The sequence below is a fragment of the Numenius arquata genome, chromosome 9 (genome assembly GCF_964106895.1).
Source record: "Numenius arquata chromosome 9, bNumArq3.hap1.1, whole genome shotgun sequence".
Taxonomy (NCBI): Eukaryota; Metazoa; Chordata; class Aves; order Charadriiformes; family Scolopacidae; genus Numenius; species Numenius arquata.
This window is the reverse complement of record NC_133584.1, coordinates 2283453-2295717: the sequence shown is the minus strand read 5'-3', so window position 1 is coordinate 2295717 and position 12265 is coordinate 2283453. Positions and strand designations below refer to the sequence as shown.

General features: G+C 46.8%; 1 protein-coding gene across 2 annotated transcripts in view; it reads left to right on the top strand.

The window, feature by feature from the left end:
* The first annotated feature begins 218 nt into the window (after window positions 1-218).
* The window catches only part of KCNMB2 (potassium calcium-activated channel subfamily M regulatory beta subunit 2), a 54675-nt gene continuing 42628 nt past the window's right edge, over window positions 219-12265 (top strand). The window contains exons 1-2 of one of the 2 annotated variants that reach the window (XM_074153586.1): window positions 219-292; window positions 2519-2668. In XM_074153586.1, coding sequence (XP_074009687.1) covers window positions 219-292; window positions 2519-2668 — 224 coding nt within the window. The remainder of the gene's footprint in view (window positions 293-2518; window positions 2669-12265) is intronic. The other variant, XM_074153587.1, reaches the window with a different exon arrangement.

The following is a 12265-nucleotide window of genomic DNA, read 5'->3' as shown; positions in this document are numbered from 1 at the left end:
GGTCTTCAACACCCTCTTCCTTCTGGCAGCTCGTTTCTGAATAATTGCTGAACACCGGTGCTTCGCCTCTACTTGAAAATACACAAAGTAATTAAAACTGCCTGGGAACTGCGAGAGCAATGAGAAATATTTGGAGACACCAAGAGATGAGATACACGGAAACCTCCTGCTTGTAGATGGGCTGTTTTCCCAAAGGTGGAAACTACAGAAGTATGTAGATGAGAGGGGAAAACTCCCTGTCGGATCCCATTGAAATCTCCATTTTGGGCACTGCTGCTCCACTGCTGCTCAGGTAAACCTCATCCTTTATCGGGGGAAGCTGCAGGATGCGCCGAGGTGTTCGGGACGGGGACATTGCCAAGAGCTTAGAGGGGCTACTGTGAAGTATCTGGGAGTGAAGATTAAAGCATGTGTTAGAGCAAATTCAGGCTTTACTGATTGTTTTTTACTGATGCTAAGTGCGCCCTGGAAAAGGGTTTCTTAGAGCAGTTATGTTTGGCCAGAAGCTGGTGCAAGCCAGGCTTTAACTGAGGATTCAAGTGAAGGACGTTTTATAGGCAAACAGTTTCAAAGTGCTGTTTTACGATATAAATTACACTCGCTCGTCTGAGGAGCGACTTCTGTGTCGGTAGCGTTTGTGGGGCTGGAGGTTGAGGCTTACAGTAGTATTTTAGTGATGCATATCCTAACGTTATTGTGGGGGACAACCCAAATACCCTGTGGGCCTCCTGTCTGGAAAGCAGAATACTCCAGAACGCTGCGACAGAGGCTGAAAACAGCACAGGGGGTAGGGAAAGGGCACAAGAAACACTTGCTGATAACAAGCTGCTTTCGGCACCACAAAAAGAAAATTTGTCGGGAAATTCCAAGCCCTGGCTCACAGCCCGTAGGTCCCTCCAACTTCACACCCCGGGGGCTTGCATAGCCTTTGCTTGCTGCGCTTCCCAGCTGTGCCGGGCAAATTAAAGGTGTAGCGGCAGCAAATTAAAACAGGCTGCCAGCTTTCATGCCACTTAGTGGGCTGTTGGGTCTTATTTGACTTCATATTTACGATCTTTAGTCACTTTAGGGTGAAGCAGACGTCTGCTTCATTTTGCATTTAAAACGGAGAAGGGCTGGGACAGCAGTAACTCACACAAACTTCCCACGGGCAGAGCACACGCTTCCCCCTACTCCCCGGCTTACAAACACCGTGCGATGCCACAGCAGAGCCATTATTCCAGCCTTGGGCTGATTTGGGATATCCCCACTCCCCAGAAAACATCGAGAGCTTATTTTTCCAAGCTTGTACAACAAGCAGCTGCTAGAACATCACCTGTGTCTTACACAGTGTTTTGCGTCCAAGAAGAGCAAAGAGGCAAGTTAAGGATTTACAAATGGAGAAACTGAGGCAGTTCAATACTTGGATAAATTATTTGGGAATATTTCAATAATTTGGATAAAAACCTGCAGCTGAACAGGAAGAGTGCCCAGGTAGGAACTTAAGTCCTCACTTCCACCGCTTTGCAGTAACCATTAGTCTGGACAGCCTTGGCAATTCATTGCTAATGTGACTTTTGCTATGCAGCAAAGCTGGTCTGAACACAGGGACTAAGAGTAGCATCATCCCTGTGCGGTGCGGTCCCTGGGCTGGATGAGCACCTGCATTCTGCCTCTGCTTGTAAATTTTGACTGCAGTAAATGAGTAGGAGGTTGAAAATGGTCTAAACCACTGGCTTTGGAGTTAGATTTGTTGCCACGAGCATTTTTCTGGGTAAATACCTACAATAAGATCAAGACAAGAAGTGGGGATCCGTGAGGAATATGAACTGGCAGGTGCAGGATGGTTTCCACCAAGCCACAGTGCTTGACAGCACATCTGGTCCCTTGGTACTAAATTGGTGGTAGAGTGGGGAGAGATTTTGTTATAGATAAAGCTAAAATACAAAGAAACCCATGTAGTTTGTTCCAGCCCTCTGCATGCATTCTTACACGGTGTTTCTGAGAAATCAGTTATTCCCGGCACATATAGTGTCTGTTGCTGAGCGCAGAGTCCAGGCGCTGGGGAAACTTATGAAGCAGCCATACAGATTAGCTCTCACTTGTAATCCACTCAGTCCCACTAGAAGAAATCCTGTCTCTCCCCAGGAGGGCTTTGTTGCCTTGCTAGAAATCCCCTTATTCACCGGCAGCCCCTTGGCAGGGCAGGTGGGTTCTGTGCCAGCTTCAGCCATTGACTTGTCCCCACCCAAAAAAAGTGCTTAGGTGGAGCCCACGGGGTTTTTTCACCCTGTGTCCCCAGTGTGGTATTTTTCCCACCCTGTCCCCGCAGCGTGGTGCCCCAGCATTGCCTTAGCTCAGCTGGTCACCCCAGGGGACACCCCAGGAGTCCCAAGGCTGCAGTGGGTTGAGCAAGCCAAGTTTGGCAGCAGGACATGGGACCAGCCCAACCCCTCGCCCACCCTGGAAGGCAAAGCTGAGCGTTGGCACAGCAGGGAGGAGCAGGATCCTTCCCAACAACCTTCTCCAAATGACCCAGATTGCGTCATCGGGCTCTGGAGGGAGCCCGCAGCTGGTGCTCTTCCGATGGGAGCATAGGATTTACAACATGGGGCCCAAGAGACACAAGGAGCACAGCCATGGGGAAGGAAAGCAGAAGGCTCCAGCACCCTTCACACCTTCAGAGCTGGTAAATCTTTCTTATTTCCCTTTCTAATCTTTTTCTTTTAAATAAACTAGAGAAGTCACCACAACACTGTGCCGCTTTGCCCAGTGGCAGGGTGTTGGGGAGACCTGGATGCCGAGAGCCAAACGTTGCCTTCCAGGCTACTATTCAAAAGCTCAGAGGCAACCTAACAGCCTAGAGCATTGCATGTGTCCAGGATGACCCAAAATTTCTCCCTTTGATATTTAATGATCATTTGGTACATAGGTGTACCAATAACCGTGTATGTTGTGCCAGGAGAGGGGTTGTGGTAGCAAAGGAGCCTCCTGGATTTTTCATGCTTGTTTAGAGGCTAGAAACACAAATATTGATGTTTGTAGTATCCCTCCAGGTGAAGGGGAGCAAAACCCAGTCAGTGAAGGGGTCTGTGTGAACCCCCCCAAAGTGATGCCTGGGGGACCATGCCAGAAGTCCCCCACCCCCATGAGGGTCTCCCTTTGGGACCCTGCAGTGTCTCTTGGGCTGAGCAATGCCTTTTGGCTCAGATAATCTTGTTTAAATGCAATAAGCATCCTCCTCTACGCAGCTGCAAGCCACAAGCACCATTATTCTGGGCATATAAAGCCACTTAGAGCAACATCACCTCTCTCTTAATGGAAGAGAGGCATCACAGCAGTAGCTACACTATGGACCATTAATTTACTGCCAGGTGGCTTGACCCTAGACTTTACCATGCATTTAAGTAGAGGTCTACAGCAGAGGTAGCACAGTGCAACCGTAGAAATGCACTTTTACAGGAGCAGTTTTAGTGCCAGTTGAACTCCCTCCAGCTCCCGTGTGGCCGGGGACACACTCGTAGGCACCCCTGTGCAGGTGAATGTTGCTGGGTGGAAAATTTGGTTGTTTACAACAGGCGGTGTGATTTCAATAGGTGTTCCACCAGAAATGAAGCAAGACGGGAAGTATGGTGTTAAAACAGGAATTAATTGTCATTTCGGTAGAGCGTCTCCTTCAGTACAGAACTGGGAATCTGCGCTCCTGATGCAGCCCCAAAGGTGCTCATAACCCTCGTGCTTCAAGCACGCCTCGATATTCTTTGCCAGGCTGGGTCCAAATCAGGTTGGCATCACTTCGCACCACCCTCACCCTTCAGCACGGGCACATCCCTGCCACTTGGCACTCAGAAATCGTTTCCCAGCTGCACTGCCAGGGGTGTGCAGGAGGGATAACAGGCCCAATTTTCTACACAACACCAGTCAATTTAACTCCCGATTCGCTCAGCAGAGCCATGCCCATTTCTAAAACAGGTCAGCTGCCCCCCCTCAGTTGGTAAGCTGGTCTTGCAAACTGGTCTGTGTCCAGCAGCAGTTTTATGCTCCTGCTAATATCAGTGGGGATTTTAAATTGCCTTTAATTAGAGCTTTGAAAGATCCCACTGTTTCTCAGCAATTAGCTTCTGTACTGGTTTTATTTGAACAGTAGTACTCTGTGCTAGAGATGTGGCGAGCTTGGAAAATTGTCCTTTTTTCACGCTGCTCCTGACTCTTAACTCTGTTGTTGATGTGTAAAGGTCTGGTGGGGAGACAAAATGTCTCACAGGAAGAAAGAATGAATGAAAACCTAGAAATAGCTTAAGCCCATCCACATCCTACCCCCGTGCTCACGGTTGGGTTTATTCTGCTTAAAACCAAAGTCTGTCTCCACTAACACACAGTTAATTAGCATGGTTTTGACGAGCACTGGAAGTTTCAGAGGAGAGGGAGGGTGATGGAAGGCATCCCGCTGCTGCCAGAGGACCTGCCAGGTCTCGGCACCACAAGCTGCCTCCCAGCTATTAGCAGGGCAGCCTTAGATGGCAGAGGTTGCTCCTGGATGGGGTTTTGCTCTCGGCACAAGGTCTTGGTGTGGAAGGAAATGACCTTTCCTTCCCCCTCTCCAGCCTGCCTCCAGCCCTCTCCCCTCCCACTGTGTGGGGCATCCCCTGGCTCTATCCCCTTATTAGATTTCCCCTTGTTCTCCCTTCCCAGCTCAGGCTAAAATGCTACATCTGACACTGAAATCTGCTTTATCTCACACCACTCTGCCCCCCATCTCATGGTCTCCTGTGCTCCTGCCCCTCTGCATCCCCCCCGCGCCAGCTCCGGAGCTGGTGTGACACCATCCCAGGGATGGTGTCCCAGGGACCATTTAACACCATCCCAGGGATGGTGTGCTTTCACCCCCTTGAAACAAGCCTCCAGCCAAGTTATTAAAGTCATTTAATACCACTTGTCTGACCGGTACAGAAGTTACACTACTTAAAATAATTGCATTTCTCACTAGTTACAGATAAAACAGACCCTTTTTAATCATGAAGATACGGCCTGATGTGCATTACAAGATATTAACAACCCCATAAGTGAAATAACAGATACAGGACCAAAAGCAAAGTTATAAGTGCTCTCAGATGCCTGCAGATTAATCATTTTATATCTCCATGGGAGCATTCACCAAAGCTTTCCATCACTGTATGGTCTTAAAGCCACAGGACAGCTCTGTCCCCAGTTTCAGCTCTGCCTTGTCTATAGGAGGCAAAAGCAGGGAAGGAAGGTGCTTGTTTGTCTCCAAACACAAGCTGAAAACAGAACCTGGAAGTTTTGATTCCTTGTTTTCTGTTTCACCCAGTAGAAAAAATAGTCTCTTGTTGTGTCAATCCTTTACAGTGATTATAAAATTGATACTTCTTTCAAAATGTTTTTTCTTCAAAGTACACATCCACCCTGGATCTCAGGGGCTCAAACTGTACTCTTGGTATTTTGGGAATTGATTGCAGCCTCCTGATCCATGAAAAATAAGCAACAGCTCCAGCAAAACAAGAGCACGGGTGCTGCTAAAATGGCAATCACTCTTCAGGATCCTACCCTGCAGTTACACAGCCTGAGGCAGAAACCCACTGCCTCCTCCTTGCAGCCCCGGAGGAGATTTCCCTCTGAGGATTAAATAGATGACCACAGAGCAGCTAGCTGACCCCTCTGCATCCCTATCAAGTGCTGTAAGCACTGGAGAAGCGGCACAGCTTTGCCTTAATTGCATAAGCACACAGCTTGTTCAAACTCCTCTCGGGCCCATATTCAAGGATTTAAAGCTGTCTTTAGTGTAGTCACCGCCTCAAGTACATCAGTCTCCTTCCCGTACACATCAGCTCCCATCCTTACTCCTGCCATACAAATCAAGACCATTTCATTTTATGCTGTCGAATCAGAAAGACCAGCAAGTGAGTAATGTCAGAGAGAGGCAGGCAAAATTTTTGAGCAGAAAAACTCTACCAAATTCCACCATAAAGGATCGGGTGAGTTTAATCTGTCCCCTTTTTCATCCTTACAATCACACTCTCAACCCAGAAATAGCAAATTCCACTCAGGGCACCACTGGGCTCCCCAGTTCCAGAAGGACAGCCAACTGCTGGAGAGGGTACAGCAAAGGGCTACAAAGATGACAAGGGGCCTGGAGCATCTCTCTGATGAGGAGAGGCTGAGGTGCTTGGGTCTTTTTAGTCTGGAGAAGACTGGGGGGGGCGGTCTGATCAACACCTATAAATACTTAAAGGGTGGGTGTCAAGAGGATGGGGCCAGTCTTTTTCCAATGGTGCCCAGTGACAGGACAAGAGGAAATGGGCACAAACTTGAACATTAGAAGTTCCACCTAAGCATGAGGAGGAGCTTCTTTACTTTGAGGGTGGCAGAGCCCTGGAAGAGGCTGCCCAGAGAGGTGGTGGAGTCTCCTTCTCTGGAGACATTCAAAACCCTCCTGGGCACGTTCCTGTGCTTTGGCAGGGGGTGGGACTAGATGATCTCCAGAGGTCCCTTCCAACCCCGTGCAATTCTGTGACTGTTGTGAAGCACTGCTCTTGGCCGAGTGCCCAGCATCCTCCACAGGAGGGACCATCATCTCACACAAGCAAGCAGCCACTCCAGCCTGCCCAGTTTTGTAGCCACCTGATACAAGTACCCAGCCACAGCCATAAGTCAATCAGACCATCTGCAGTTTCCACAGGCAAGCTCATCATGTGAGAAAAATGCATCGCTTATTGTCACCATGGTTAACGGCCATGAACCTGGAGGCTGAAATTTCAGTTCACACCAAGGAATACAATGGTCAGTAACAGATTCAGCCCACAAATAACCAGAGAAGTCCTGACCAATGGAGCAGGGAGAGAAAGGAGGACTCATTTATTTCTCAATTGTTTGTAATCTCCGCAAAACTAGCAAAATTGGCTCCCTCAGAGTTATATTTAATAAGTTATTGCTACAGTCTCGCCCAGAACTCCTCCAGCGATATGTCATTAGATCTGCTGTCTGGTGCTACAGGCAGCTGCTCCCATCCAATAAAGCTGATTAGAGCAACTGCACTCATTCATGGAGAAGACATGGCTTCGGAGTTAGAGCATCAAGCCAAGACCAACCAAGTGCTCAGGTTGAGCCATTAACATCCTTAAAGACCCTCTAGACAGTCCTGGATGTACAGCACATGCTGTAAGGACAGGTTATTTATTAGGGGGAGGTAGGCAGCGAGAAGGGAAAGCAAGTCCCTCGCCCCTGATCACAAGCATTAAAGATTGGGGCTCCATGTCACAAACCATGGCCAAACTATTGCCTCTTCAAGAGGCTGGCTAAAATCCAGCCCTCAAAAGTGTTGACAACAGTAGCATGTTGTTAGGTGTCCCGAGGTAGAAGAAGTCAGGTCAGGCAGCCTTCTGCTGGGCCCCAGGGCGGGGACAGGATCACCATCAAGGGCTACCAGGGACAAGCCCCCCAATAGCCCAAATCTCTACCATTTTACACCTTCTCCAAATTTACCTTTTCTTCCTCCACCTTCAGCTGAAACCTGTGGCTGTGCCATGCTCACCCTACGCCTCGATAATCAGGGATGCATCCCCCACCACCACCAAGGAGGTTGCCACCAGCACCCATCCCCTTTGCAAGACTGCAAAATAAAGCTCTATTTTCCATATTTTTATATTCCAAATTTCCTATGACTAGGTGCCCACACTCCTCTTCTCCCGGATGCACCCTCCTGTTCCCCCTGAGCTGCACCCCCAGCATCACCTCTGGGTGGCCACAGGAGCACTCAGGCTCTGTCTCATGCTATTAACCCACTCTCCCACCCGGTACCAGCTCTCTCCTCACAGACAGCACCAATCAGCCTCCCTCAGGCAAGGTCTTATTACTCAGAGTGGAATTTTCCAAATATTGACTCATTTTAGCCTAAATAGTATCATTCTGTTATTATTATTCTCTAAAGCTGGCTCTGTTTCACCTTCTACAACACTTCAAGTGTGACTTGGCTGCATCAAAGATAACTCACACGTAATAGCAGCAGAACCAGGCTGGGTTTAGTACAACCCATCAGCTAAACTAAAACTCTGAGACCCCCATCTGCTCCCATCAAACAGTGATGGGCGTAAATCAATACACTCATTTCTGCACAGCTCCTCCATGACCACATGCCTACAGAAAAAGAAAAGCCAGGCATTCAGCCTTACTGGACCATAGATTACAGTAAAACAACAAAAAAAGTGGCATCTTGGTGCAGTACAACATACATACTTTAGCCTAGAAGGCTGCAATAAAAGGAGTAAAGATACTTTAAGAAACAACGCACAAATAAGGAGGAAATACTCCAGAATACTGGACACAATACCTTGGATGTACAAGCAGAGCTTTTCCTGTCTTGCAAACTTCTTTCCCCATTTCAAACAGCTCTCAATTCTTCAGCACACCACCTCCAAAAAGCTGCTTTCTTCAAAGTAGCCCAGCAAGAAACTCCACAGAACTGTCCCCAACAAACCAACTACCGCATCTCCTGGGTGAACTATTTATCTGCTCTTAATCTAGCCTTGATCATGAGCACCTGGAACCAGCAACTGCCCAGCACATCCTGGGCTGATTGCTCTGGATTGCCATAGTATCATTCATTTTAACAGATCCCTAATGACAATTGGTATCAGCTGAGGACCTAGGAGCTGCTTCCTTTATTTGTTTATGAGCCCAGGCAGTGTTGGGAGATAACATTGTAGGAAAAAAAAAAAAAAGAAAAAAAAAGCTGTTTTTTCTATTAAGCCTGGAATCAGGGCAGTAGCAAAAGTTTAGTTGTTTACATTCATTATACCTCCAAAATTCGGGTATGAGGTTCAGCATCCACTTATTTAGCAACAGCTTCAAGGGACGGTGAGGAGGATGTTTAGGATGTTTTCATGTGGCTTGTGTTGCTAAGGAAACTGCCTCCGTGATGCCTGTGTGCTCACTGCAGCTGGCTCGCTTGGGCTTTGCTTCCCAGAGGAAGGGGCGAGTCATGGCACAAACCTGCTAAGGAATGCCTTTATCACATACTTCCACTCACGTGAAAATATACGTTAGTAGTAGTAGTTAATAATAAAAACCACTAGCAGTAGTAGAACTATATTAATACTTTTGCTAGTAGTAGCATGCTGTGTATTAACAATTACATCCAACGCTTCAAATAGACACAGGAAAAATAAAAACACTATTTTTTCCTCATACTCTTACAGCTTCTGGAAATGTTAGGGTATAATATGAGGATATGTTGTGCCAAAAATGTCTTGATGATACAACACTCTGAACACCAGTGTTTTCTCATTCCCCTCACATGATACAACCAACGCCTGAGTTACTAACCCACCTAGTCCTTTCTGAAACTATCACCAGAAACAGATGTTTGAGTGAGTTGCGCGTTGAGTAGGCTTCAATTTGCAGTCGTGGTGTAAAAGAAGAAAGGCATGGTTATTGACCTTTACCAAACCAGTCAGGTGTGCTTACATACAGAAAGGTGCTGGTATATGAATGTGATATCCATATGATAATTATGGGTATAAGATATATATATATATACTCTCCACCTGTAAATTATGTGGTCCCTCTATACCCTCATGCACCTTGTCTCTGAGAAGCCACCAAAGAAGTGGCTCTTGTTTTATTTCTTTATGTTTGTTTCAGGGTTTTTTATGTTTTGATTTTGTTTCTGCAAATAGTGATGAGTTTGATATAGGGCCAGGTGGCTTGAGGTACCGTAAATTGTGAATATTTCAGAGAGGCCCGTTTCAGAGAGGCTTTCATTAACACTGACAGACATTATACGTTTGTACTTAAGGCTCCATCTGGATAATCATCCAAAAGCTTAGCTGAGCTTGCTGAGCCTCATAGGTCTCCAGCGTGTCCTGGGCTTCTTCTGATTGATCATGGAAAGATACGGCAACCAGGAGCCTGAATGGGGCCCAACTGCTCCTTCTTGAAAATCGGGCCAAACCTTTGCTCTGGGCAGTGGCAGCTGGTATTTCTTACCCCACTTTTTTTTTCCTTTGGGAACCTCACGTGTCCCTTACTTTGGGCAATACCCATTCGGCATTGCCCTGGAATAAAACTGGAATGGATCCCAGGGAGCTGGTAGTGTTTCTGCCAAAGTGAATGGTACCTCAAGATGCACTGAATCAGAGAGATGAGCATTCAATGAGTTGTTTAACTCTGTGTGCCTTCCTGTAATGCATTTTCACTACACTTTCAGACTTTTAAGATTTTCCATCTGGCATTCATAAAAGAGAGTATCTAAGGGTTAAGGGCTTAAGCAATGGGGGTCATTTCTTATGTCTGCTACCACACAGCATGGAGAAAGCTGGAAATGCCTCTTTCCTCCCCTGCTCCTCCACTGGGGGCTCATTTCATTTTCCTGTGCAGGAGGAGCTGGGCTGCCTAATTTTTCCATTTTGCTGTCAGACAGTTCTGTAAGTGTCAGAAAAAGAAAAGGCAGAGGCACTGCTGGTGGTTGTCCTAGCAGAGGGAGCTGCCGGTCAGCAGGTGGGCACTTCCAGTGCTGTGATTTGGGTGCTCCAGCCTCCTGTTGGGGTACTTGTGGGAACCTCATGAGGATGCCAGGCAGGTTTTGTTTCTGATTATGGAAGTCTGCAAGTGCCAAGATGATAATTTAACCCTTGAGGGCTTGCGTTCAGCACTGGCAGCCCATCAGACTGTGGAGCACCCACCCCAGTGGGCCAGCTTGGTGGCTCACCATAGCTTTGATTGGTGGTTTTGTGGACCATGCTCTCAGGGGCTTCATGATCTATGTCTGACTGTTTCCTTCAGGCAGGCTGCCTTCCAGCAAGCCCTCATCATTCATCTTAAAAGAGACTGCATTACAGATGGGCTTTTTAGCACCCTCTGAGCCCCATGGCTGGGCAGTCCCACAGTGTCCTCTTCCCACATCCGCTCACCTCCCTGCTTTGCAGCAGCCACCAGACTGGGAGGACACTGGAATATGATTTAATGGTGGATTTAGTCTCAACAAATGCAACAGGTCACTTAAAGGCAAGGGTCCTCCACACCCCTACAGAGGGTTTGCCAAGGTTGTGTTGAATTTACCAGCAAGTTTTTTTTTTAATATTTACCATATCTACTGTCTTTTGTGCAAATATTGTGTTAGTTTAGCCAACACCCACCATACCTCTTGTACCTTTGATTTTTTAGGCCCTGCTGTGGAGATTGCCTATATGCTATGTTAGGTGCTTCCATTTGCTCGTGTAAGCTGCCATTTCTCCAAATATCGAATCATTAATAGACTTCTATGCAAATGTCTCTCAAACGTAGAAGAATGACATTTAATATTGCTTCTCACTGGTCTAATGGGAGGTTTTTACTTGTTTTTACAGTAAAATCATTGTTGCAATTTATCAGCCACGCAAGTTAACAACCTTTTTATGGCTTGGATAGCAAACTTCACCGTAAAACTTTGCTCAGTGATTTGTAGTACCCCTTCCAGCTGCAGCTGCTGCATTATGTCTTCTTAAATTTGGGGTGTTTGGCCTCAGGATTCCCAGTTTCGTTCAAAATTTTCTTGTAGTACAAGGCTTAGAAGTTGACGTGAGTTAATACCCAAACCTCCCTCTGCTCTTGAGGCTGCAATGGTCCAACATTACCTCCGAGTAAGGGGATGAGATTCCATCTGGTGAACCTTGGCTCAGACAACTGATGAATTTATCTGTTGCTACCAGCTGTGAAACAGCAGGGTGCCCGAGATGAGCATCCGCAGCATCCACCCCCGCAGGCCGGGATGTTGTTCTTTGTTTCTGGATCTAGATAAAAATTCATCGGCCTTTTGAGGAAGGAGAAGGGCGTAAGGGTTAATAGTACAACACCACCACGTTGGGTGACAGTTCCGCCTGACGTGACAGGAGTCTTGTGGGAACACTGCTTTTGTGGGGTTTTTGTTATTTACTTGGACCGATCAGCAAGAGGAGGGCTAATCTTATGTGATGTCAGCCACGTATTCTCAGATGAGAACATGTAGAAATGGTTTATTTTAGATCCATCCAACAACCAACCAGTGCACACAGAGTAGCTTTGGATGCAAGGATTCAAAGCCTATTCCTCAAAGCCCTTCCCAAGATTTAACCCAAGAGCCTCAAGTGAGCATTTGACTTTAAATCCACTGATCATCTTTCTAATAATTTGTAAAAAAAGACAGCTGATATCTGAACTAAGACTTATAATACTTGTATATAATACTGTAGCATCACACATTGCCTCCAAGGAAGCCAGACAACTGAACTCAAAAAAATACTTAAAATTATTTGCA